We start from the raw sequence: 23,172 nt of genomic DNA on the forward strand, positions 1-23,172 counted from the left end.
GGAGCGCAGTACGGAGCAATGCAATGCCGACAGGCTCGTTGGCGGGCCAAGAGGTGTTTCTTTGAGGGCTGGACGGATGAGGTACCTCTATCTCTCAGAATACCCCGACAGGTATCCTACCTGCTGCAGTCCTGCAGTCCTGCAGTCTGGCAGTCTGGCAGTCTGGCAGTCTGGCAAACATCCCTGCAACAGGCATCGAGACCTTACTGATTCCTCCTGCTCTGGCTGCCGAGTTGGCCTCCAAAGATCCTGCACCATAGCAATAATAATGACTGTGACCGTTCTCGTTGTTCGCGCTGTCAGGTCGGCCTCTGGAGTAACTGTAGCAGAGATTTCTGCCCTGGGCATAACGAGTGTCGTGGCCGCACTCTTTGAAAGAATCGTGAACTCTGCATGATTCTCAGTATCATAAGAGGTCTTATGTATCTATACCGAGAGAGGGAGGGAGTCGCTATCTTGAAAGGTCTGTAGACGGAAGTGAAGGCTGCACAATCATGAGAAGTGAAGGGCTTCCTAGTATAATTATGAAAGTGCGGGTAATATGTGAGGCTTGTGTGGCTAGTGTGTGTGGCTGATTCATCTGCCCCAGTTTCTGGGCTCAGTGAGTGACATTCTACCCAAAATCTGGGTAGCATGCCAGCCGACTTCTTGGCGCTTTCGGTTGGAAGCGATCATCCACCCTAGAAACACCATGGCGTCCTTCCCAGCGCTCCGCTTTCTTTGTCACCTCTGTCGCCGACCGTGTCGTATGCCCACCACCACCCCACCGTTCCTCGGGAATGTCGTCAGGCATGTCGTCAGCTCTGCGTACTGCACTTGACGCACTGCAGGCGAGTTGCGACATCGACGCCCCGCTGCAGCATTTCCAGCAAGTATGCGACATCTACAAGCAGAGCGAGGACTGGAAGCCGGAAGACAACAGCCGATGGTCGAAGCTTGATGAACAGATAGGGCCGAAGGTCATTGATGCCGTCGATCTCGCGATCTTGAACAGCTTTGAAGGACAGGACCTGCGACGCCGCATCAAAGCGCTCCAAAAAACGGGTTGGCAGGTGCGCCCGTACCAAGTCCTTCGAGACCTCGGCGCGGATGCGCTGCGCTGCGCTCGAAACCTTACACACCTCTTTAAGCTCGTATGCGAAGAAGAAGGGCACAACGTGTCTTGGCTATACGTAGTCGAAGCGGTCCAGCGTGCCGCAGACAAGCGCAAGGTACAGCCCGGGAGAGGCCATTCACGGTCGAAAGATGTGGAGACAGGCGATATATACGGTGCGGCGGAAGAAATTCTGCGTAATCTTGGAGTCGAGGGCGATTTTTCTCGCTCCCGTAGTAAGGCAGCTGCAGCGAATAGCAAAGCTAAGCGCCGACCTACTACGGATGGAGACAACAACAATTCGTCTCACGGCGACGGCACAGAGATTGCAGGCGAAGCTGGTAGAGAGGGCACAGAGATTGCAGGTAGCGAAGAGTCTGGCGAAGAGTCTGGCGAAGAGTCTGGTGAAGAGTCTGGTGAAGAGTCTGGTGAAGAGTCTGGTGAAGAGTCTGGTGAACTTGGTAGCAGCAATACCGGTCACAAAGCAGACTCGACGAGCGCGAAGCACTTCCCACTAGTTACACCAAACGAACATCACACATCGAAATCGACTCGAAAACGATGGGAACCGGACACTGACTCACCATTCAAGTTTTTCCCCGCCAAACGACGGAAGATGAACTCGACAGCCGTGATTCAAGATGAAGATGATGGCCACAACCCTTTCAGACGTGAAAGCGAACACGGTCGATCCGCGGAGAGCCCGCTTCCACTACATTTCTCCTCTGACTCGCTCAATCTTGACCCCCAAAACGACTCAGCCGCTTTCATGGACGCAGACGCATCTACGACCGACGTAGGCCCCATCACGCCAATCCGACTCGTAAAGGAGCAAGAGCAGGAGCAGGACGAGTCCATGTTTGGTAGCACGGACATGGACATGGCGACTCCTTTCAACACGCTCAATACTTGGCAGCTGCATCTGCAGGATAATGACGACGACGACGACGACGACGACGACGATGAGAGTGCCCACGAAAATGCAGCTGCTGCACTTCTGTCAGATGCGTATACCACACGCCACTTACCTGCACCTTCACCTGCACCTGCACCTGCACTGGAACCTGAGCACATTGCAAGCACGGCAGCAATACCCCCACCACCTTCACCTGCACCTGCACCTGCACTGGCACTGGCACCCCCCGAGGAACCTGAGCACATTGCAAGCACGGCAGAAATACCCCCACCACCTTCACCTGCACCTGCACCTGCACTGGCACTGGTACCTCCCGAGGAACCTGAACACATTGCAAGCACGGCAGCAACACGCCCACCACCTTCACCTGCACCTGCACCTGCACTGGCACCTCCCGAGGAACCTGAGCACATTGCAAGCTCGGCAGTAACACCCCCACCACCTATGCCCACACCTCGGCTCGACACTACCAATGCAGCACCTGCACTCTCCGCCACCGACTCGCACCGCAAGGCTTCTCTCCATTACATCGTAAGCCCCGCGGCGGTCGCGGCAGCGAGTGCACCAGTCATGCAAACGCCTCCACAACCTGCTAACGCCGCCGAGGGCATGGACATAGACATGGACATGTTGAAGAATGGGAATGTCACCCAAAGACGCTACGCCAGCGTGTCCAAGACAATAAAGCCTTGGAGGGTTGCAGAGTTTATAGCCATCGACACGCCGTCTCGCCAGATTCTCCCCGAGAATACTGCAGAGGGCATGGCGCAGTCCTTGCAGCCAGGCAGGTGGCTTTCGGCATCCGCTTTGTATATCGCCCTGTCTGTATTCAATCCTTCGCCGCTGCAGTGGAGGGTATACGAAAGCGGCTTTCTGGATTCGACCTTCCGACGGGAGCCTTCCACACTCAGCAAGTGTAGCCGCCACTACTGCCCAATTCTGAAAGGCAGTCATTGGATAATGGCAATAATCGACTCGTCGGCAGCGACTTACGAGATCTACGACTCTCTAGGCAATCAGCCGAGTGCCGACCTTAGCAGGACGGTAGATGGTTTTGCGCAACAGCTAGCGCCTCGCGCTTCACACTCGGTACTTTCGGCAAATCTCCGTCAGCGCAACTCCTACGATTGCGGCATCTTTAGCTTCGTGCGTGCTGTGATGCATATGCACCAGCTGCCTTGTCCCCCGAGCATAATTCCGGAAGTCTGGCGTCGAGCCTTGATTCTATGTCTCATCGGGCCAGGGCCAGCTAGTACCTTATCCGAAGCATTCATGCCCGAGAACATCTTTCAACGACTCCGAAAAGCCTTGAACATCCAATGCACTGTTGTTCGGTACCCAGAAGAGCGCTTTGTACTGGACATACCCTGCGAAATGGACAACCTAAAATGGCTACGCGAGTCCTTGCTGCTGTTACAAGCAGAATGTCAAGGCATCCTCGACCTCTTTGCTAAGCGCTATGACTCGAAGGCTGTGATCGATTGGCACAGACGGCAGAAGAGTGAAATCCCTGATCACTTCAACCGGCAGACTAAGGATGAGCATATTAGGGATCTCGACCGGAAAATTGCGGAGAATGAGAGGGTGCGCAGCATTGTGGCTCCCTACGAGCAGAATTTCAATGCCGCGCAGCAGGCTCTCGAAGATGACAAGCGAAAATATCAGAGATGGGCTAATAAGGTGGCTAGGACTGAACGTGAATTGTGGGATCGAAAAATTGCTGCGCTCAAAGCTTCTCTACAGGCAGCGGAAGCCTCGAGGGCGGCAATAATGGTATAGATCTCTCGCTGTAGCAATCACGGGATGCACCTCAGACTTCCTATCGCATATGTTGTGCCTGTCTGAGCAATGCAATGTTCGGATGAATAAGCCTTCAAGCCAACCTGATCCTATACCATTTCTAAGCGAGCTCTGCTTTGTTCTGCCCTAATCAACACCTCGCTTCCGCCGCTGATACAGTACAGATCGATGAGAATTCATCCAGCTCGCCATCTCTGCTCCCAGCAAAGGCTAGTATGCTCCAACATTCTCGACACTCTGGAGTTCGTGCCACTACTCAGGCGCGGTTACGCCGCAGTATAATCCTCCTCCAACGGTCTCGTTGCTAGAAAGCGGGGGCAGGACGACACACCGCCAACTGCCGTTCTTGCAGCCCACATCGAAACGTACCAACTTCGATTGGAACAACCAAGAGTACGAGAAGGAGTGTATCGGCTGCTGTAACATGCTTGGTCCGATGACTGCGCCAGTCAATCTTACCGGCACTGCTGGCTCCGCTCCCGCTCAGCAATCTTCCGACAATGCACGTCGATCGCCTGGCCGAAGGCTAGGCTCTGCTGGATTACGACAACACCTTGATAATGAGCTTTGAGCAGGCGATCAATGCACCATCTAAGCAGCTCGACACCTGCAGCTAACGATTTGCGCTTTGTTGAGTTGCAGCAGATGGTGGCGAGTAGCGCGTGCCCTATCAGGGATTCGTAACAATCCTCGTCCGAGCTCCAGCGCTATCGTGGTGTAAGCGAGATTGATGCGATGTTGCTGAGAACCTCTGTGGTTGTCGAGATGTGTCTCGATGAGTGTGCTGGCTCGTAGGGAGGTTTGGCTTCATCCAGGGTGGCTGTTGGCTCTTCAGGTGGATCTGATCAGGTTGTTCTTGAGCAATCTTTTGGCTTGAACTTCTTTCTGGCGAGTCGCTTGCTGTCCATATCAGCATCGAAATCTTGTGCAGCTATACTTTTAGCAACTTCTTCTCCAATTCCTGACTCAGCTTGTCTTTGGTCTAGAGTCTGGTCACCGCCGCATCGCACAGCATCTGGAGATCGGAGAGTTTCTTTTGATTACGTATATAAGCAAGTTGGCTTCGTCCAGAGTTAGATTCGAGTCTGCACGAGGAAGCGCTTGAAGTCGTGGGAAATGATACAAAGCAAGGCATACAGAGCTTTCGCATGCGACTCTCTTACACCTGAGAGCTAGAGTGGATGGCAGACACCATATTCCGGTCGCGGAGCCGAATTCAAGGCTCATGGACACCTCTCTCACACCTGGGAGGTAGAGCCTAAGCCTGCAGAAGATGCACCCTCAATATTATAGACGTCACAAGCGACGATAGAGAGGACAGCTCTACAGAGAGGAAGCCGAAGCCAAGGCTTATAGATGCCTGGTAGCTTGCCTGGAATGTCTTGCTTTTGTTGTTCATATTGGTTCTCAGCAATTGGAAAGCAGATCACTGGAAAGAAGAGGGTACAAGCGTTGCGTTGATATGGCAGCTGGATGATCAAGCCGAAGGTTGCGAACATCGTGAGTCTCTGGCTTACATAATCTTTTCAGCCATCACGTAATCAATCCCATTGACCCTCCGCCTTCCGCCTTCCGTGAAATGTTATGTCTTCCTATACGAATGTGGCAGCCATATAGTGCGGTGACGGGAATCCGTATTTGATAGGAGAATGTTGCGATGCGGCTTTGGTAATGGATGAGTTTGAGGATCCGAGGGAGATCCCAAATGAGCTGGTAACGACAGTAAGAGAATACCGAAGGGAAGTATTACGGAGTGGTGACGAGCTGTATTGTTTGCGAGGGACAGTGTGCCGGGAGAAATTGATTCAGTTGCTTTGCTACTACGAGAGAGAATAGGACTTCGTAAAAGCATGCGATATCGACATCCTGCTTTTTTAGCCCGACCGAGAAGAAAGCCTCCTAATACAATGCTTTTCAACAATGTCTCGAGGTCGTGTGGATCGCCAAAGAAGACGGATTCTCGACTGTTTGCATCGTATACATAACTTCGCCATGCTTGCAGAATTCGCTGTCGGCCTTGTAGTTTTCGGACTTCTCAATCATCTTATGTATGTTGATGAACTCAGTTGGCATTTCCCATTTGCTCGCATCGAGTTGCGTCATCTGTGAAGGACAAGATGTAGGATTCACTATTGCCTTGAATGTGATATGGCCCCACAATGTCGAAGTGCATCATTTGACCCTTGATCTCCTTTCGTCGAGTTGCTAGATTTTTGGGTCAGTGTATTTGATTAGGATGTTCAGTATGCGAAGCTCGTTCTGCCAGCGCGCATAGATGCCGTCTGCTTGTGCATTGAGGAAAGCAGTAATGGGGTTGTTGCTCTAGCGATTGCGACAATGGCATTGAACCCGGGAGCTTCGGTGGCAGTCTGGTGTGCTGGCCAGCCGATGATGTTTGGACCCGTGCAGGCTTGAGCGTTCGGAAATGCCGCCAATCTCAAAGACCTTACTACGAGCCAAGATCTTTCTCGTTCCAAGCTCCATCTTATTAAAGGAGAGCTTCAGCATTGAATCTTCCGGGTCTGCTTCTGGAGTTGCGCCGAAGGAGATAGGGCGGAGCTCATTTATCATATGTCCAGATGACCGAGCGCCCCAAGCCATTCGCGTTCGCTGTAACTGCCCAATGCCGAGTGCAAAGAATGCGCGAAGGTGTCTATTATCAGGATGGAGCGACACTTTCCAGTAGGCGTCCTTCTTGTCAAACTTGCTGTACAATGCGTGGCTTGAATTGCTGAGGTACTCGTGAACCTCCTACATCAACTGCAGATAGTCCGCCTCCTCCAAATCGAACGTCTCCCTTCCAAATTCCCACCAAAGCCGCTACTCAGCAATCATATCCTCCCCCCAAACGAGCCAGAGCACGGAACTTGTGCTTCCAGTCCTCCATACTCTCCTGACAAAGGCTTTGGCCTTGTGTGACGAAAAATCTCAACTCATGAAAAACCTCAACTCATGAAAAACCTCAACTCATGAAAAACCTCAACTCATGAAAAACCTCAACTCATGAAAAACCTCAACTCATGAAAAACCTCAACTCATGGGGACTCCCATCCCATGAGGAATCCCATCCCACAAGGAATCCCATCCCACAAGGAATCCCATCCCACAAGGAATCCCATCCCACAAGAGCTCTTATCCTACAAGGAATCCCATCCCACAAGGAATCCCATCCTACAAGGAATCCCATCCCACAAGAGCTCTTATCCTACAAGGACTCTCATCTCATCGACGTGGAAGGCGAAGCTTCGCTTGGCTAAGACTGCTTCGATGCGTATGCCGAGAGGGATCTGCGCTCGAAAAGAGGGAGCTCATGAACTCTTTGATATGGGCCAAGGAGGTATTTCGCGTTCGAGACCAAGTTCGACGATGAGGAAGCGGGCGTCCTATTATGGTCTTGATTCATCCTCCCATGCATTGTGGTGGTTGAAAGTCAGTTCGAGGACGAGGAAGCGGGCGCCATTGTGATACTGATTCATCCTCCCATGCATTGTAGTAGTTGAAAGTCAGTTGGGCGATGAGGAAGCGGATATCCCATTGTGATCCTGAGTTATCCTGCCAAACATTGTTGTAGTTGAAGGTCGGCCTTGGTCTGCCCTTGCCAGGCTTCTTTACCAACACTGCATCCGCATCCCATTGTGACAACTGCCCATTGCCTGCTCTAGTGGACTCGTACATACCGGATTCCAGCCCTTCTGAAGCGAATTTGGTAAGCCAGAACTTTTTTCAGTCGCAGAGGATGTCAACTTGACTCACATTTTGGTGTACAACGCCAGGGACTCGCTAAGAACATGCTCATATGCGAGCGAGCGCATCTCCTGGTTAGCAGGCGTGTCTATAAGCACGTTGTGGGACTCGGTGGGGAACAATACCGGAGTTATGACTTTCTGCATAATGGAGTCCACGGCTCTGTCTAGAAAAGCGACGCTCGACTTGGGTAGGAACAGCATAAGCTTCAATTGACGAGAAGTTCGAGGGCGGCTACGTCGTCTCCCTAACGCCGGGCGTAGTCATAGTCGACGGCAACTCCTTGTGCGGCTCCTTGATAACGAAGTTGCAGATCTTCATCGGCGGGTGCACATCCGCGAAGAACCCTATGCCCGAGGAGGCGCATGAGATGTCTCGGCGGCATAGTATAGAACGAGTTCGTGATCGTGATCAGGACCAAAAGATCGTATGTGGCCGTAGTCCGCGAAGAACCCCACGTGCTTGCAGTCGAAGCTGAGTATACCTATGCCCGAGGGGGCGCATCAGATGTCTCGGCGGTATGGTGTGGAACGAGTTCGTGATCGTGATTAGGACCCAAAAATCGTATGTAGCCGCGGTGCAAAGCTGACTTAAGAAGAGGTTCTCGAGCTTAAGAAGCGATTTTTTTGGCCCAAGTTCACTCCCTTCTACGAGAAGCGCGCCACGATCATCAATGGCGAACTGATGCCCTTGACCCGACTATGTTCTCGTCCAAACTCTTACTTACTACCTCGATCATAGTCTTGAGGAAGAGTCTCCCGCGCCTGTGGTGGCCTCAGCGCAGATCTCCGAGAGCATAATGCCGTGCTTGCTCCCCAACGCGCTGTAGATGTTGACCAGGAGCATCCTGAAGTCCATGCCGTGATGTCCTTTCGCCTTCTTCCTGAGGGAGATGAGCCTGTCGATGATCTCGCCTCGGCGCCTGAGGTCGCCGCGTCGGTCTCTACCTTTACTGCTCCGGCCTCCCTATCTTCTTCCCCATCCCATCTTCCTCGCTAGCTTCAATCTCAGCCTCGGTCGGCTCGTGCAGGACCATCCTCATCACGGCCAGGAAGAAGTGCGCAGTGGTGGACAGGAATGACGATGGCGCGCGTGAAGGACACGTTGCCGATCGCTCGGTACGCCGCGGGCCCGTGAGCAAGGTGTGAGAGTCAAATCCAATTGTTCAGATGAGGTCAAGACGATGTTGAAGTTGCAGGATGATGAGATGCCGCCGGACGAGTAGGGATGTGAGACTACTAAGATGAAGCACAAGAACAGCCCGGTACCAAAAACTTCAATTAGACGGGAAGTCCTGTCGTCCTAGGCTAGATTTAATTGAAGTGCTTCAACTCCACTTTACTTACTTTGATGGGTCTTTCGGCTGCCACTGCACTAATGACTGTTGGAAGCCCCGTCAATACCTAGTATCTAGGCTTTATACTTCTTCAATATATGAATGAATGACGACTGAAATATTGGTTGACCCCGCATATTCTTCGGCTTGCATTAACTTGCTTGCTATGAATATTTACAGCTCCCGCTTGCTTGGAAAGCGACAAGACATTTCGGTTCGCTCCTGAAGTGAATACCATTCTAACTGCAACTCTAACACATGTAATCGCATATGCCCTCGTGCTATCTCCCTGTCTCCGTATCACTTTCTAGTTTTCGTAAGGATCTCGCCCTCAATCGCGCACAAGCTTCGCCAGCTACACGCATTCGATCCTAAAGACATCTATGCCGTCTCCAACCTCGCCTAAGGGACTTTTCGCCCAGAATGGCTCATTATCCAAATCTATTTTGTCGATAGTTGGAGTGCTGGCGGCGTCTGGTACCGAAGAAAGGCCGTCCATGAGCCCGTGCTTGCATCCCAGGCTGGTCGTGATCAGGATTGTCTTCGAGCACACGATGCCGGCCAAGATCGTGTCCTGACAGCAGGACGAGTGCGTGCATCCGCTTATAGCCAAGTGCAGCTTCACCGAGCAGGATCTGGTCTGATTTTGATGCTGTATTCGTTCGGCTGCTCACTCACAAGCATCTTCGACTTCTCCCTGAACTTCAAGCGTAAGTACGGGAGCATGATCTTGTTTTTGTCGCCGCTCGCCATCTCGATCATGTTCAGCTTCCTCATCGTGTCCTTGGTCGCGCACGCACGTCTAATCTTGTTCCTCGGCACGTTGATGATCGTAGTTGGACTTGCGTCTACAATCTCGAATACGATCAGAAACTCCATTTTCGACTCGACGATCTTGAACCTTGGAGCACATTATCGCTCATGAACCTGGTTAGCAACATGCTCATGTTTTCATGGTCTGAATCAGGGACGCGCCCGAGAACATCCTACCGAATGAATCGAGCTGAGGCGCAGGTTCAGAGTGGGCTACGAGCTTGAATTCAAAGGAGTCGCTCTCCTCTTCCATGTCGCTGATGCGCTTGTTTATGTCTTCGTTGAACTGCAGCATCTTCATGAACCTCAGCTCTCTATGAACTGCAGCATCTTCATGAACTGCAGCATCTCGTCGTCCTGAAACTCTTGCCAGCTGTCTTCCTTGCCTTCTTCTCGCATGAGCCGCAGATTTGCTAACCTCCTCGAAGCGGCGCGTAAATCACGACAACTTCTTCGAGCTCTTGGTCACGGAAGCTGATGGTTTCCGCCTTAATGTCAATTCGGGCGCTGAATTCGTACAGTAACGGCAATCCCAGCAGTAGTGACAAATTGCTACGTTCGGTAGGGCACACGAAAGGCAATGTTTCCAGAATGTCACGAAGTGGGTGTGCAGTGTGGGAGGTACGGGTTTCCCCACTACAGCAGAAAGATGCGCCAGCATTCAACCTAGATTTGGCTTCGGCACTCTCTGCGCCGGTTAGCGTGTCCATGTGTCATCAACGCTCCGAGATGGAAGTCAGCGAAGACGAACGCCATCGCAAACGACCGCGACACCACCACAAAATTCGAATTACGCCGACAGCGATCGCGGCGACGAGCAATACTCATACCCACGCCCTTAAAGCCAAACTGCTCGAGTCCCGGTTCTTGGCGTATGTGTGGATAGGTAAGGTTGATGTCGGGGCCTTGATCTGCTGATGCCTGTTTTCCTGGGGGGACTCCTGCTCTCGAGTCCTGTGTCTCGTTGGATGCCCATAGCTTCGCTAGAACGCTGAATGCCTTGTCTTGCGAGCGGTTGTGGGACCGGTCCATAAATGATTGCACTGTCCCGCTGACTGACTCTGTTCACGCCGACTGCCTTGTCCTCGAACATGATCAGCTTCTTCTTGATCGCTCACTTCACTGCTGATTGCATTGCGGCCATTACAGCAATCAATGCTCCTCTTTTATCGGCTCGGATCTCCTGTTCTGGCTCCGGCTCCGGGGTGCTGATTTGCTGAACAGTTATTAGGTTGCAGTATACGGCTCGCAGGTGTGGTGAGCACAAGTTCCACCGGTCGTCTTCGCCAGTCGTTATCAATGTGGTGTTCTGCTCCAGTGCTGCCTGAGTCGCTGGTGCGGCTACCGGAGTGAGCGTTCTCGCTGCCGGTGGAGCTGATGGACCTGTGGGAGCTGGCCTCGATACCCATCCTGCTGCTTCCGTAAGGTGCTCGTAGCTCTTCTTTGGCGTGGCTTGGCTTTGCGGACTCGTGGCTGTGAGAAGAGATGCTTTGTTTCATCACGTAGCCATAGTGCCTACTGCAACGACCAGGTAAGCGGAATCTGACCCTCAAGACTGCTAAGGAACTTGATCATATCCGGTGGAGCTGAGTTGAACATCGCATTGATAGACTTCATCGGCATGCTGCACTTCTTGCTGGTGTGGACCTTGCTCTTCATTTCCTTGATCGAACGATCTGCTTGGATTGGAGTTGCTGGCCTGCTAGTGGTTATTGGGCGCGATGGGTTGGCACGCTGCTGATCGGATGTCTCGTCGTTATCAACGCGAGCTCGCTTGATACCAATGTTATCCACGCTTGCTAGTTCTACGCTGTTGACTTGAGCTGCCTCCGAGCCAAAAAACTGAATGCCTGCTAGTAGCTGCCCTGGTGTCACGTCTTCTTCGTCTCCGGCGACCACTACTGCGACTTGGTTTGCGTGAGCTATTGGCGCAGTAGCCTGAGCTGAATCCTGGCGCGCTGGAGCTCGGGGTGTTGGTGGTGGCGTGCTGTTGCTCGGAGTTGTGTCCTCGGTTGCTACGCCGAATACAAAGCTGGTTGTCTCGGATGTGAGGATATGGTAACTGCTCCATTGACTGTCTGGTGTCCTGGGCAACTTCGCTCGAATCGTGGATGTCTCTCTCAGGTTCTACGAAGTTCCTCCTGATAATCCTGTGGCAAGCTGTTGGGTCTCCGCTGAAAGCCATCGGCGCTGAGAGCCATCGTGGTTGAACTGCGCTGGCGCTAGGGCCTGTTGGTTCTGAAAGGAGACAGCTCTCTGATGTGGCGGCTGATATTGCTGTGGTGCGGGTGGAGCTGACTGTGCAGGGCGCAATGGTGCGTACTGCTGCGACTGTGAGGCATGCGGATGTCGCGGCTGTAGTTGGAAAAATTGCAGCAGCTGCATCGGCGGAGAATAGATTGGCTGGAGCTGCCCTGTCTGCTGATTGTAGACGTAGCGCTGCGAGTATGGTTGTGGTGGCTGAAAGGCTGATGGATTGGATGACTGGCCTCCACATGATTGCTCATTGGTGCAGATGCTGCTTTCTCGTCACCCTTGTCATCTCCCGTCTTCTTTGTCTTGTTGTACCGCCGCACTTTCTCTGCCAGTGCTGAGGCGATTGGCTCGTAGTCCATCCTGAGAGACGGGAAGTCTGAATACGCTTCTTCGCGCTCGTTGTGTTCCTCTTCCTCCGCAATCCGGGTGTCTTTTTCGATGCAACGAACGGCATCTTCTACTTTCTGCGAGGCATCTGGTGGAGTACGTGGGGAAGTAGGCAATTGGGTCATGCCGCAATTGCTTGTTTGCAGAGATGAAGGACGCGAGAGCCATGTGAAACACGGAGCTGGCGGCTCCTGTGGCAGTGTTGTTGTCCTCGCCTTTTGCGCGTCGGAGCAGGCTAAGAAATCAGGACTCTGTTGTGGTATTCCTTGACAGTCTCGTCCTTTTCTTGGCTGATGGCACTAAGTTCTCTCATTGCGGTGTCATTGTCCTTTGGCAATACTGCTTTGCCTGAATACTGCAATCCGAATGCCATGGAGACCATCCGCTTTGCCTTCCCTGCTTCTGCCTCATTTATCGCATTGACTACGTCTTCTTGAATGGAACCTGACATCTCTTCATCGGCCCACAATGCGGCGCCCTCGCAGAGCATCACGATAAAGCCCAGGAGCCATCATAGATGTCTTTGCAGTAGCCTAGACAATGGTCTCTTCTCGATTGAACGTGCAATCCATCTGCGCCTATCATCTCCTACGTTGCCCTTGAACTCCGGGATGCAGATGTGTTGGGTGTGGTTCGGCCATGATTGCGGTCGTCGGCCTCGCGTCGCCTGATGTTGTGCTCGTCAAAGGGATTGGAAGTGGAAGCGCCGGTGCTGGATTGACGGGAGCTGGAGTCGGGGAGGGTAGCAGTAGGTTTGATGACCTGCTGCTTGATGATGATGAGGATGAGGATGCTGCCGCTGATGACCGATGACCCAGGGAATGCTGCTGTGTGTTCCCACCTCCGGTTCGACGGTGTGTGTTCTGACAGTCGAGGTGGTTTTGGAGGCTGTTGAAGCCTTGCTCATGCGGGTGTGGCTGTCAGCGCCGACAAGGCTTGGCTTGGCAACACTTGGCTGTTGAACCCACTGTCTTGACCATGCCACAATCCATTTCTCATGATACATCGCCGATAATTTTAGATGCGTAGAACTCGATGCGGTGATTATTTCTGTGCAAAAATCACTGCATTTGCATCGCTATAGAGCGCACATTAATTCGTAGATCGTCGACACAGGCTTTGCAGCGCTTGGCTGTTCGACCACACACTGTTGACTACACCACGTTCTGCTATGATACATCGCCGACAATTTTAGAATCATAGAACTCGATGCGGCGATTATTTCTGTGCAAAAATCATTGCATTTGCATCGCTGTAAACCGCACATTAATTCGTACAAGTATTGATATGGAACGCTGAGGACGCCGACTTTGCCGAGAGACCTAATTCGGAGGACGATGAATGGTATTGAGGAATCTGTGTCCCTCTCGACCTGTAGACTGCATGTTCTGCTGTTCTTGAGATTTTCGCTCATTTTGACGCCCGTCTAATAGGCGCGAGTACGTGGTATCGACGACGTATGGTCGATGTTGTTGTTGCTGGCAGTAGACGTGTCGAAGGAGAAGTCTACGATGGGGTGTTGATGTTGTCGTTCCTGGCAGTGGCGCTGTGTTCATAACTTATGCGCTGAAGAGGCTGTTCAAGCTTCAGCTGAGAGTGATCGCGACCAAATTTTCCGAAGTTGCGGAATCGACAGAAAAGCATCATTTCGCTTGGCTACGGTAATTGTTGGTATGGAATGCGTGTGCAGTGATATGTTGACCGCGAGCTTGTAGAAGCCAATTCGAGCAGTCTTCCTGTTTTGCATCTGGCGTTGCACTTGCCGAAGACAAAACCTTGGGACGAGTTCGCTGCCGCAAAGAATGCTGCTTTTGCCCAAATTGTGAAGACTGTGCTCGAACGAAGAAATCTCTCTCGCCGGAGGGAAAAGCTGATAACGCTTAAGGCGGCTGTAAGTGCAGTCATAACGTCAAGGTCCTCTGAACTCTCCCCACGTAACAAAAGAAGTTCCAAATGAGTGTGGTATTATCCATCTCAAACTCTGATCAGCAAATGAAATGCTGAATGAATGATCAAATATGCAGCTTTCCTGCTCCTCGACAAATGAAATAGGTAAAGAATGTATAGTTTCCTTACATTGCCCCACGTCTTTGAACTGGACGTTTGGTAGTAATGCCTTACTTTGTTGGCCAGACGCAGCATGGTGAGCGAGGAGTTGAGGAAAGCCAGTCCATCCTTAGCCTCACCACCTCTCATTGCGACAGCGCACACACCTGCCGCTGCTTCGACCTGCGAAGCCATGTAGTCCTGTGTCATGACACCAGTGCCATTCGATGGTGGCCAAAACGGCCCGCATGGGCGTGGCAGCATGAAATAAGAAGCAGCAAGAGCTTGGGTGTTGGTTGCCTTCGTGAATGCCGCAGCCGGTGCTGTGAGGAAGCATGAAATTAGAAGCAGCAAAGAGCTTGGTTGTTGATTGCCGTCATGAATAGTGGAACAGGTGCTGTGCGGAAGCCTGGTGGCAGAGCAGCTGGTAGAGCGGCTGGAGACTGGTTGTTGCTGTCCCACATGAAGTGCAGCTCCTAGATGAGCACTAGAGTCTGCTAAAGTTGTCGCGATACTGAAAGTCATAGACTCAAGCCCGCAGATGCTGAAACAGCCAACAATGTTGACACAGCTGAAATTATACCTGCGCTCGCGTTGGGTTCGGCAGAGGTGCTGCTGCCACCTGCCATTACGCCTTCTTGGACGTCTATGATTTTGGACTCAGCCGGTCCATGCCAAAGAGGTAGCGCATGAAGACATATTCCCAGATCATGGTTATCACCAGACATGAAGACGTCTCGACGCCGCACACGATCTCCAAGGTTGTCCACATCTGACCCATCGGGGATGGCATTATCTAGGCGTGTTTCGATCTTGTCGTCGTTGAGTTGGCGAAATCTGGAGAAGGTTGGATGCGAACAAGTTCGCGAGCTCTTGCTTGTCGTGACGAATTGCGTCCTGATCAACGATCCCAGCCTGCATCAGCACTTGACGAATCATCGCGGCTGACGTGCCGCTGGGGTCGAAGTCCTTGAGGAGCTGGCCCTCGCACGCACGCATGAGACCAGCGTGCATGCCCATGCTCAGCTTCAGCTTGGCGTGCTGAAGTTGCTACTGGCTGGTGTGAGCTTGTGATGGCTTGTGGCTGCGAGTATGCATTCAATGCGCAGAGACGACATTAGATCTGTGGTTGGCAGTGACTCCAAAAAAGGGCGCAGCGTAGTTCTAGTGCATCGGGTATCCAGCATATGTCGTCGACTGCCAGGTGCGGTTGTGCCTGGCCGGATGGTTGGGCGATTGACTTGGCTGACATGGGGAGTGGAGGGCGTTGCGAGCAGATGTTTTTTGGTCGGGTTTGATTTCGAGGTTGGTGGCGCTAGTGCGCAAATGACTGTTGGCTATAAGGAATTGAAGTCGACGGTGCAGTGCTTTCTAGGTTGAGTTGCGTTGAAGCGGAGACGGCGGGCGGGCGCTGAAGATTTGAAGGGCTTCAAGGTTCCGAGTTTTTGCCGATCCACCTGTTCTGTCCACCTGTTCTCCCCAGAGAGTCGCGCCTGAACTGCAAGTCCTGTGATTTGCTGTTTGCTATGCCCTGGAACATACAGTATCAGCGTAGTAGTCGAAGCCAAACTTGAGATGATCCATCCTTGTAAGACATTGGAGGACATGAGTTCGATGTTCGTAGACTGTGGAGTTTTAACAGTCGCTATACCCATGCCCATTCCCACTGATCATGCCCACGCCTATGCCCATGCATCAGATACCCACTGATCACGTCCATTGCTATTGATCATCCCCATCCGCACTGATTATGCCCATTCCCACTGATCACACCCATTCCCGCTGATCACGCCTATTCCCACTGATCACGCCCATTCCGATCCCATCCCCACTGATCATGGCCATCTCCATCCTATTCCCACTGATTATGCCCATTCTCATTGTTGGATCACACCCACTGATCACACCCATTCCTATTCGCCCCATCATTGCCATGCCCATCACGACCATTCGGCCCATCGTTGCAATTCGGATCCGCCCCATCATTTCCATTCGGCCCATCTTTTTCATTCGGCTCATCATGCCCATCATGCCCATCATGCCCATCCTGCTCATCCTGCTCATCATGCCTATCATGCTCATCATGCCCATCCTGCCCATCATGCCCATCATGCCCATCATGCCCATCATGCCCATCATGCCCATCATGCCCATCATGCCCATCATGCCCATCATGCCCATCATGCCCATCATGCCCATCATGCCCATCATGCCCATCATGCCCATCATGCCCATCATGCCCATCATGCCCATCATGCCTATCATGCCCATCATGCCCACCGTGCCCATTCCCATTCCCATTCCCATGGCTCATGGCCTGAGCCGAGCTGACCTCCACTGCAGAACTACAGCTGGCATCTCTCCAACCACACTCATGCCCGAAGCAGAGCGACTCGTGTTGGATTACGAGCCAACGAGAATGGGTGCGAAACGAGAACCTGTCGGGATTTCGTGATGATTGGTGCTGCAACGATTGATCCTGTGATTGATGTTGTGATTGATGCTGTGATTGATGTTGTGATTGATGCTGTGATTGATAGTGTGATTGATGCTGTAATTAATGTTGTGATTGATGCTGTGATTGATGCTGTGATTGATGCCGTGATTGGTGCTGTAACTGATGCTGTGATAATGAGATTCGTCCCGATCAGCTTGTGGTATATAGGTGCATGAGGAAGACTGGAAACCATCCTTGTCGCGAAACTCTCTTTGACATAACAGTGAAAACGGGACGCGGCTCATCGCTCTGCACTGGGTAATGCTCGGACACAGGAACTCAGAGCTGTAGCAATGCCGCCCCAACCAACACGCACATCTTCTGCAAGCAGGATGGAGCTCAACTTCAATATGGTGTGCATGTCTGTTGTCTGTCTGGCTGTCGAGTCGGGTCGTGTTGATCCAATCGCGAGTACATGACGCATAGGTGGCCATCTGGACCTCGAAGCCTTCAAAGATCGAGGTTCTGTAAGTGTGCCTGGACCTTAGAACTGTGCGCATGGGTGGCCATCTTGGCCTCGACGGCTTCAAATGTCGAACTTCTGTAGGTCTGCCTGGACGTCATAACTGTGCGTAGGGCGGCCATGTTAGGCTTGCTGCTGCGCTACAATTGACACATTAGTTGCTCTTTACACGTGGCTGTAGTTGTAGATTTGTCTTGCTAGGAGAGCCTGTGGTCAGTGTGGTATGGTGTTTCGGAGTGTGGCGCTTCGTGCAAAATCCAGGATCGGCTTCAAGAAATTCGCAATACTACTTGCATCCTGTAGAGGGACTCTCCCAGCCCTAGTGGTAGCTAGTCGCTTCGCCTCTTAAGAGGGAGAGGATCTGTTGTCGGATGACCTTCAGATGTCTGTAGCTGAGCCATTCGATAGGAGTGATGTCGCCGACCTCAGCGCCGATTGCCCTGTGGAAGTTCTGCCTATCTCCCGAGCATCAGAACAGTGCGCTCGTAACACGAGCCTCGACTTCCACAACAATATCGCCGCTTCTGCGCATTGCTGCTCCTCGACCCACTGCTGTGTCTCAATCTTGCCAGCGATGAGTCCTCGGACATCGTCCAGCTCGGGAGAAAGGCAGAGCTTCCACAAGATTATCGCCGCTTCTGCACATTGCTGCTCTTCGACCCACTGCTGTGTCTCAATCTTGCTGTCGATGAGTCCTCGGACATCGTCCAGCTCGGGAGAAAGGCAGAGCTTCCACAAGATTATCGCCGCTTCTGCACATTGCTGCTCTTCGACCCACTGCTGTGTCTCAATCTTGCTGTCGATGAGTCCTCGGGCATCGTCCAGCTCGGGAGAAAGGCAGAGCTGCCACAAGAATCTCGCCGCTTCTGCGCATTGGTGCTCTTCGACTGGCTCCAGGCAAGAGCACAAGACGTGACTTGAGCCGACGTCGAATGGGGATGATGGGGACTACAAGATGAGCCAAGGCGAGGGATGCGTCGAAAATGTAAAGCGCGGTTCAGCAACTCGCTCTAGGCGCGGCATTGCGTGCAGCGACGACAAGCACGGCAGTGGAAGTGCTCCTGGAGGCGGAGCGATCGTGTCGAAGGCGGCAAGGATATTGATCATCGTTGGGAAGAGTCAGGATTGCGGTGTGAAATCGCCGGTATGCTGATGCTGAGACGAAGGAATCAGACGTCATTGGCCAGGGAGAAAGGTGGCCGGCCGGCAGAGACGATGCGTGCGCCCAAACGACAACGGCAGGGCTCGCAAAATGATGCCGACTCAGCAACAACATACCCGAACCTGCTGGAAGCAAAGAGCGATCACAGAATCGAGTCGACCTGAGAAGTAGGCAGTGGGCACAGAAGATCGTTTACGACTGGCCCACCGGAGCAGAAAATTGAGTGAACTGCTCTTCGACTAGTAATGCGCCATTTCTGGCGACAAGCCTCGAAACCGAGATCACCGCTCCCTATAACTACAAGCACTGGCACGTCAGGCTGGACACCATTTCACGCGAGACATACATTTGACCGTTCAGAGCGACCAATTCAGCACGCTGAGGCGTTCCTGTAACCGCAATGCAAGAGGCACTTGACAATGCTACAAAGCATCGTTGCGGACTTCAACAACCGCTTCGAACCCGATGCTGAAGACAGGTCGACGACAGAAATCCAGAATGCTGGAACGTTCCTCTTACATTAAACAAGAAGGCCAGAACACCTCACATCAAACAGGAAGTCAAGAAGGCCCTGCGGCTTGCAGGAAACAAGGCTCTTATCCGCAACATCAATCTCGTCGTTTGCGATGCCCGTAATTGGAGAATCTCAGGCCGGGACTTCGAAAAGGCTTCAGGCAAGAAGGATTTCCGAGGCTCTTGTCCGCAACATCAATCTCCTCGTCTACAATGCCCGGAATTGAAGAAGCTCGGACCGAACAGTTGTGAACATGAGTCGCAGCAAGGGCGCCAACGACCGACCGGAGTTGTCTGATACTACTGACGATATGATGACGGCCGACACGAAGGCTGCCATCGAAAAGGCCTCAGGCAAGAAGGATTTCCAAGGCTTCTGGCTACGGGACCTTGAGCAGATTGTCGAAACACGAAGGCTGCCATCGAAAAGGCTTCAAGCAAGAAGGATTTCCCAGGTTCCTCGCTACAGGATCTTGAGCAGATTGTCAAGAAACTTCCCTGCCAGCAGAAGTCGAAGGCCTGGCGAGCTCGGGACTTGGGATTGGATGATTTGCCGTTGATGAGCCTGTTTGCATAGCTGCATTGCAACTCTGTGCTGGAATACGAATTGGCGACATCCTGAGCCCGAATGCTGGAAGGACGAGGGCGGAGTCAGCTCAAGCAAGTCGTGGACCACCACAGTCTCCAAAGAAACTTGAGATCAACAGCATTTGCCAAGCCCGCAGCTTCACAAACCATCATAATTCCCCTCCTGATGTGCGCACACCCACTCCTTTCAAACATCGGCGATGCACCGGTCTCGCGCGATTTCCCTCTGGCCGAGGTCATACATTATCAGTGGATTCCGACGCCTATCTCTCCCCAGAAGCAGTATTCGGAAGTCTTGGCGGAGCATTTCGCTGGAAAGGGTCGATATTACAAGTTAGCATAGCGGGCAGCGCGACGTATATACGACGAAGCCTCGAGAAGCTCAATCGAGCGCTACGGAGCGTTAGGCGCAGTAAGGATGCAATACGGCGAGGAGAAGCTCAAGGAGATGGCATAGGAGAACGAGCGTAGCAAGCGTACTAAAGGTATCTTGAATGAAGCTCTCAATAACGTACGATTCGTAGAGCGCGAGCCAACTCCCGTCGTACCTATAGCATCAACATCGAACTCAACATTAACTACATCCTACTCAACAACTTCAGCCAACATCCCTCGCGCTACACGAATCGTAGAGACAGATACGAAAGGCACAGCGCTCGCCGAAGCGGAGAAAAGGAAAAGAAAGTGGGTTCATGAAACATATTGAAACTCTTCCGCAGCTGCGACGGATCCACGTGAATGTTGACAGATTCAGACTTTTAAAGCGAGAATTGGTGTTACTGATGAGATGTGGTTACTGATAAGGTGTGGTCACTACTGATGAGGTGTGGTCACTGATGAGGTGTGTTCATTACTGATGAGATTGGGTTACTACTGATGAGATGTGTCGCAAAACAAAGCAGTTTTCACGCCCATTTAGCGAAAGATGGACTTCTGCATATACGGATTGAGCTCACCTTCGCTGATGGCACGCCGGATCGGCAATGCAGGTGGTCGTCTTGGTTATGGCGTCTTGGGATCTGGAGCATTCAACATGCATATCGGTGTCCGGTGTAGCCTTCTTCTAGGCTCGAATTTCGCTAGATAATATGCATGTCCGACACGTTGCAGTAGGAATGATGAACCAAGCAAACCGCTGCTACCAAGAAGGTACCGGCACCCAAGAAGTGTCGTTCTCACGAATAGAAGCGACCCTAATTGTCTTACGCGCTTCATCCAGCTGCAATCAAACCCGCTCGTGCTCGAGCATGGAACGAATATAGGCAGGCGCTCCAAGATTACAGGCTCATTTGTCAACGCAGTCTAGAGGCCTGATTAGCTACAAATGATCCGCAACATGTACCTCCTTTGCGCATCTAGGAACTTGGCGATTCGGATGTCAAGCCTTGCGCTCACTCACCCTCACACCCACCTGGGCCTAACATGTGTGAACGAAGCATCTATGTGATTATCGGAATTTGCATGTAGAGCGTTGACATGGCCTCCACTAACACATGCGATGCGGGTAAGAATGCCTTCGGCCACTTTCCAATCTTCAAACTAGTATCCAAACGACATCTTGCGCTCGCTTCAACATCTACAGCCACCATACTACACTTACATCGCTTAGACATCGTAGAATCCGACAGCGACGCTCTAAACGACATCGAAACGATGCAGTCTTCTCCCGACATCGACATGCCTGAGCGTAGAAGTTGCAGAGGTTCAAGACTGCAACTATAACAAAGGCCAACACTGGCAAAGCATCGGCAGCCAAGAAGACTGCAACCAAGACGAAGACCAACACGGGCAAGCCACAAAAGGGACCTGCTGCTACCTCAGCTGTTGAGGAGAAAGCGCCTGTCGTCCTTGGCAAGACCTTGCAAGTCTAGTCGTGTCACCAAGTCCAAGTTAAGGCACAACTGCACCAAAGAAGAAGGCCACCGCCAAGAAGGCGACTCCAAAGAAGATCGCGACTCTGAAGAAGAGCGCGACTCCAAAGAAGGCATAGCCTGCTTTCCTCTTCCAACGTTATGATATAGTTTCTAGCACCGGAGGTGTACGCTGACGCCCGTATTCACCCGACTTGTGGAGCAAGCCTGCCTCGATTAGCCAGAGCGCAACGAGAAATCATGACGCATATGGCAGGCATACTGGTGGTCTCTTAATACAGAGCAGCGTTCAAGATGGTCCGAAAAAGACTAGCCTAGGGACTTCGAGGCCGTGAATCACGGGCGAGAGAGAAGACTAAGCACAGCGTTCCTACGCCGAGTTTAGCGAAGTGGAAGAGCCGGAGAGCTAGGGCGTTACGGCTTGTTAAGGCACGAGGCAGACTGTAGCATTTTGAAAGCAGTCCCGACGCCGCCAAGATTGTTGGAGCTGTCTTGATTCCAAATATGATCGATCCGTCTCGCTAGCGAATGCGGCCTATTATACAGGTCACTGTATTTTGTGACATGCTCGACAATGCGAAACTAGTAGGTTGGTTTGCCGCAAAGCTGAATAGCCATCTTAATCTTGAAGGACGACTGCTTTTAGAGGAGCATAGCGACTAGAGCAAAGCAACCTCTCAGCTAGGAATTTGTGAAAACTTGGTGGAGAAGTGTGACCAAGTCGAAACAAATCAAGCACTGGTAAGGCGGGCAAAAGTGAATCAAGCCTTGGTGGAGTCCAGCTCTGCAGCCGGTTTCCGTGAATCCGATCATATCCTGCTAGCGAAACAGATCCGCAAGGCGTTGCCTCTGGACAAGACAGCGAACTCTGGCTCAATCCCTACTCCTGACTTTGTACAAACACAACGAGTCATCTTTGCTGCCATGATGAGCTTTGCTGCCATGATGAGAGTGAGCTGCCACGATGAGCTTTGCTGCCGTAATGAGCTGAGCTGCCATAACGAGCTGAGCTGCCATAATGAGAGTTAGCTGCTATGATGAGAGTGAGCTGCCACGATGAGAGTGAGCTGGCACGATAAGAGTGAGCTAGCACGATGAGAGTGAGCTGCCATAATGAGAGTAAGCTGCTCCCTTTAGTAGGCACCTTTAGTAATCTTTACTATTTAGCGGCGCTAAGAGGATAATAGTAGTCCGTATACTGCTATTATTATCGGTCTTACGGAGAGCGCCTTTACGCGGAAGACCTAAGGGATATATAGCGGACCTTCTTACAACCTCTAGGTACTACTAAGAGGGTCGGATTACTTACTAGCAAAATAGCTCTTTATATACGAATCCCCCCGACGGACTACCTACTAAACTAGAGTCTAGAGCCCTTAGGAGCTTCTAGAGGCCCTCTAAGGCCTATTTACTCCTTCTTCTTCCCTCCCCCGCGGCGTAGGTATAGCGGCCCCTAGCGGCTATACTAGCTAGGTTAGGGTAGGTTAGTTATAGAGATTTTTAGGGGCTTCCGAAAGGGGGTACCGGACTAGGGGTTAGTAGTGCCCCTTAGCGACGGTCGAATCGCCTAAAAGCCTCTAATATATTAATAAAGATAATAGACAACTCTTGCAACGTAAGACCTAGTAATAGCTAAATATTACGTCTGCCTCCGAGTTTTTAACTATTCTTATCAAATTTGTTAGTT

The 23,172-nt window shown here is 51.9% G+C and overlaps 10 protein-coding genes across 10 annotated transcripts; 5 read left to right on the top strand and 5 right to left on the bottom strand.

The window, feature by feature from the left end:
• Positions 1–3,037: 3,037 nt before the first annotated feature.
• On the top strand, positions 3,038–3,823 carry MYCFIDRAFT_212765 (uncharacterized protein). Its single transcript, XM_007934412.1, has one exon. It carries the CDS (start codon positions 3,168–3,170, stop codon positions 3,786–3,788), a length of 621 nt encoding a protein of 206 aa, XP_007932603.1. The 5' UTR covers positions 3,038–3,167; the 3' UTR covers positions 3,789–3,823.
• Positions 3,824–5,047: 1,224 nt separating this feature from the next.
• Positions 5,048–5,661, bottom strand: MYCFIDRAFT_180648 (uncharacterized protein; the record flags this gene model as incomplete). Its single annotated transcript, XM_007934413.1, has 5 exons — positions 5,048–5,073; positions 5,110–5,215; positions 5,240–5,321; positions 5,347–5,401; positions 5,436–5,661. The coding sequence occupies 5 exons, from the start codon at positions 5,659–5,661 to the stop codon at positions 5,048–5,050; spliced, it is 495 nt and encodes a 164-aa protein (XP_007932604.1).
• A 62-nt stretch (positions 5,662–5,723) lies between these two features.
• Positions 5,724–5,982, bottom strand: MYCFIDRAFT_180649 (uncharacterized protein; the record flags this gene model as incomplete). The annotated part of the gene is made up of 2 exons (XM_007934414.1): positions 5,724–5,892; positions 5,924–5,982. 2 exons carry the CDS (start codon positions 5,980–5,982, stop codon positions 5,724–5,726), a joined length of 228 nt encoding a protein of 75 aa, XP_007932605.1.
• Positions 5,983–7,902: 1,920 nt separating this feature from the next.
• MYCFIDRAFT_209418 (uncharacterized protein) lies at positions 7,903–8,802 on the top strand (the record flags this gene model as incomplete). The annotated part of the gene is made up of 8 exons (XM_007934415.1): positions 7,903–7,925; positions 7,969–7,984; positions 8,022–8,097; positions 8,149–8,262; positions 8,302–8,414; positions 8,442–8,492; positions 8,553–8,656; positions 8,703–8,802. 8 exons carry the CDS (start codon positions 7,903–7,905, stop codon positions 8,776–8,778), a joined length of 573 nt encoding a protein of 190 aa, XP_007932606.1. The 3' UTR covers positions 8,779–8,802.
• Positions 8,803–11,217: 2,415 nt separating this feature from the next.
• Positions 11,218–12,470, bottom strand: MYCFIDRAFT_200968 (uncharacterized protein; the record flags this gene model as incomplete). The annotated part of the gene is made up of 2 exons (XM_007934416.1): positions 11,218–11,717; positions 12,026–12,470. 2 exons carry the CDS (start codon positions 12,468–12,470, stop codon positions 11,218–11,220), a joined length of 945 nt encoding a protein of 314 aa, XP_007932607.1.
• A 1,381-nt stretch (positions 12,471–13,851) lies between these two features.
• MYCFIDRAFT_84745 (uncharacterized protein) lies at positions 13,852–15,411 on the bottom strand (the record flags this gene model as incomplete). Its single annotated transcript, XM_007934417.1, has 5 exons — positions 13,852–14,001; positions 14,422–14,440; positions 14,559–14,574; positions 14,975–15,228; positions 15,341–15,411. The coding sequence occupies 5 exons, from the start codon at positions 15,409–15,411 to the stop codon at positions 13,852–13,854; spliced, it is 510 nt and encodes a 169-aa protein (XP_007932608.1).
• An 817-nt stretch (positions 15,412–16,228) lies between these two features.
• MYCFIDRAFT_200969 (uncharacterized protein) lies at positions 16,229–16,846 on the top strand (the record flags this gene model as incomplete). The annotated part of the gene is made up of 1 exon (XM_007934418.1): positions 16,229–16,846. One exon carries the CDS (start codon positions 16,229–16,231, stop codon positions 16,844–16,846), a length of 618 nt encoding a protein of 205 aa, XP_007932609.1.
• A 335-nt stretch (positions 16,847–17,181) lies between these two features.
• Positions 17,182–18,272, top strand: MYCFIDRAFT_200970 (uncharacterized protein; the record flags this gene model as incomplete). The annotated part of the gene is made up of 3 exons (XM_007934419.1): positions 17,182–17,241; positions 17,315–17,355; positions 17,924–18,272. 3 exons carry the CDS (start codon positions 17,182–17,184, stop codon positions 18,270–18,272), a joined length of 450 nt encoding a protein of 149 aa, XP_007932610.1.
• Positions 18,273–18,566: 294 nt separating this feature from the next.
• Positions 18,567–22,108, top strand: MYCFIDRAFT_180653 (uncharacterized protein; the record flags this gene model as incomplete). The annotated part of the gene is made up of 26 exons (XM_007934420.1): positions 18,567–18,667; positions 18,698–18,736; positions 18,794–18,904; positions 18,944–19,021; positions 19,051–19,232; positions 19,273–19,581; positions 19,604–19,618; positions 19,650–19,934; positions 20,048–20,081; positions 20,139–20,302; positions 20,334–20,348; positions 20,379–20,423; positions 20,456–20,499; positions 20,534–20,664; positions 20,725–20,905; positions 20,933–21,057; positions 21,084–21,272; positions 21,301–21,307; positions 21,342–21,479; positions 21,505–21,623; positions 21,651–21,681; positions 21,710–21,782; positions 21,814–21,874; positions 21,944–22,000; positions 22,032–22,044; positions 22,100–22,108. The coding sequence occupies 26 exons, from the start codon at positions 18,567–18,569 to the stop codon at positions 22,106–22,108; spliced, it is 2,556 nt and encodes an 851-aa protein (XP_007932611.1).
• Positions 22,109–22,166: 58 nt separating this feature from the next.
• On the bottom strand, positions 22,167–22,597 carry MYCFIDRAFT_180654 (uncharacterized protein; the record flags this gene model as incomplete). The annotated part of the gene is made up of 4 exons (XM_007934421.1): positions 22,167–22,304; positions 22,346–22,417; positions 22,449–22,517; positions 22,541–22,597. 4 exons carry the CDS (start codon positions 22,595–22,597, stop codon positions 22,167–22,169), a joined length of 336 nt encoding a protein of 111 aa, XP_007932612.1.
• Positions 22,598–23,172: the final 575 nt, after the last annotated feature.

Source organism: Pseudocercospora fijiensis (genome assembly GCF_000340215.1).
Source record: "Pseudocercospora fijiensis CIRAD86 unplaced genomic scaffold MYCFIscaffold_20, whole genome shotgun sequence".
Lineage (NCBI taxonomy): Eukaryota > Fungi > Ascomycota > Dothideomycetes > Mycosphaerellales > Mycosphaerellaceae > Pseudocercospora > Pseudocercospora fijiensis.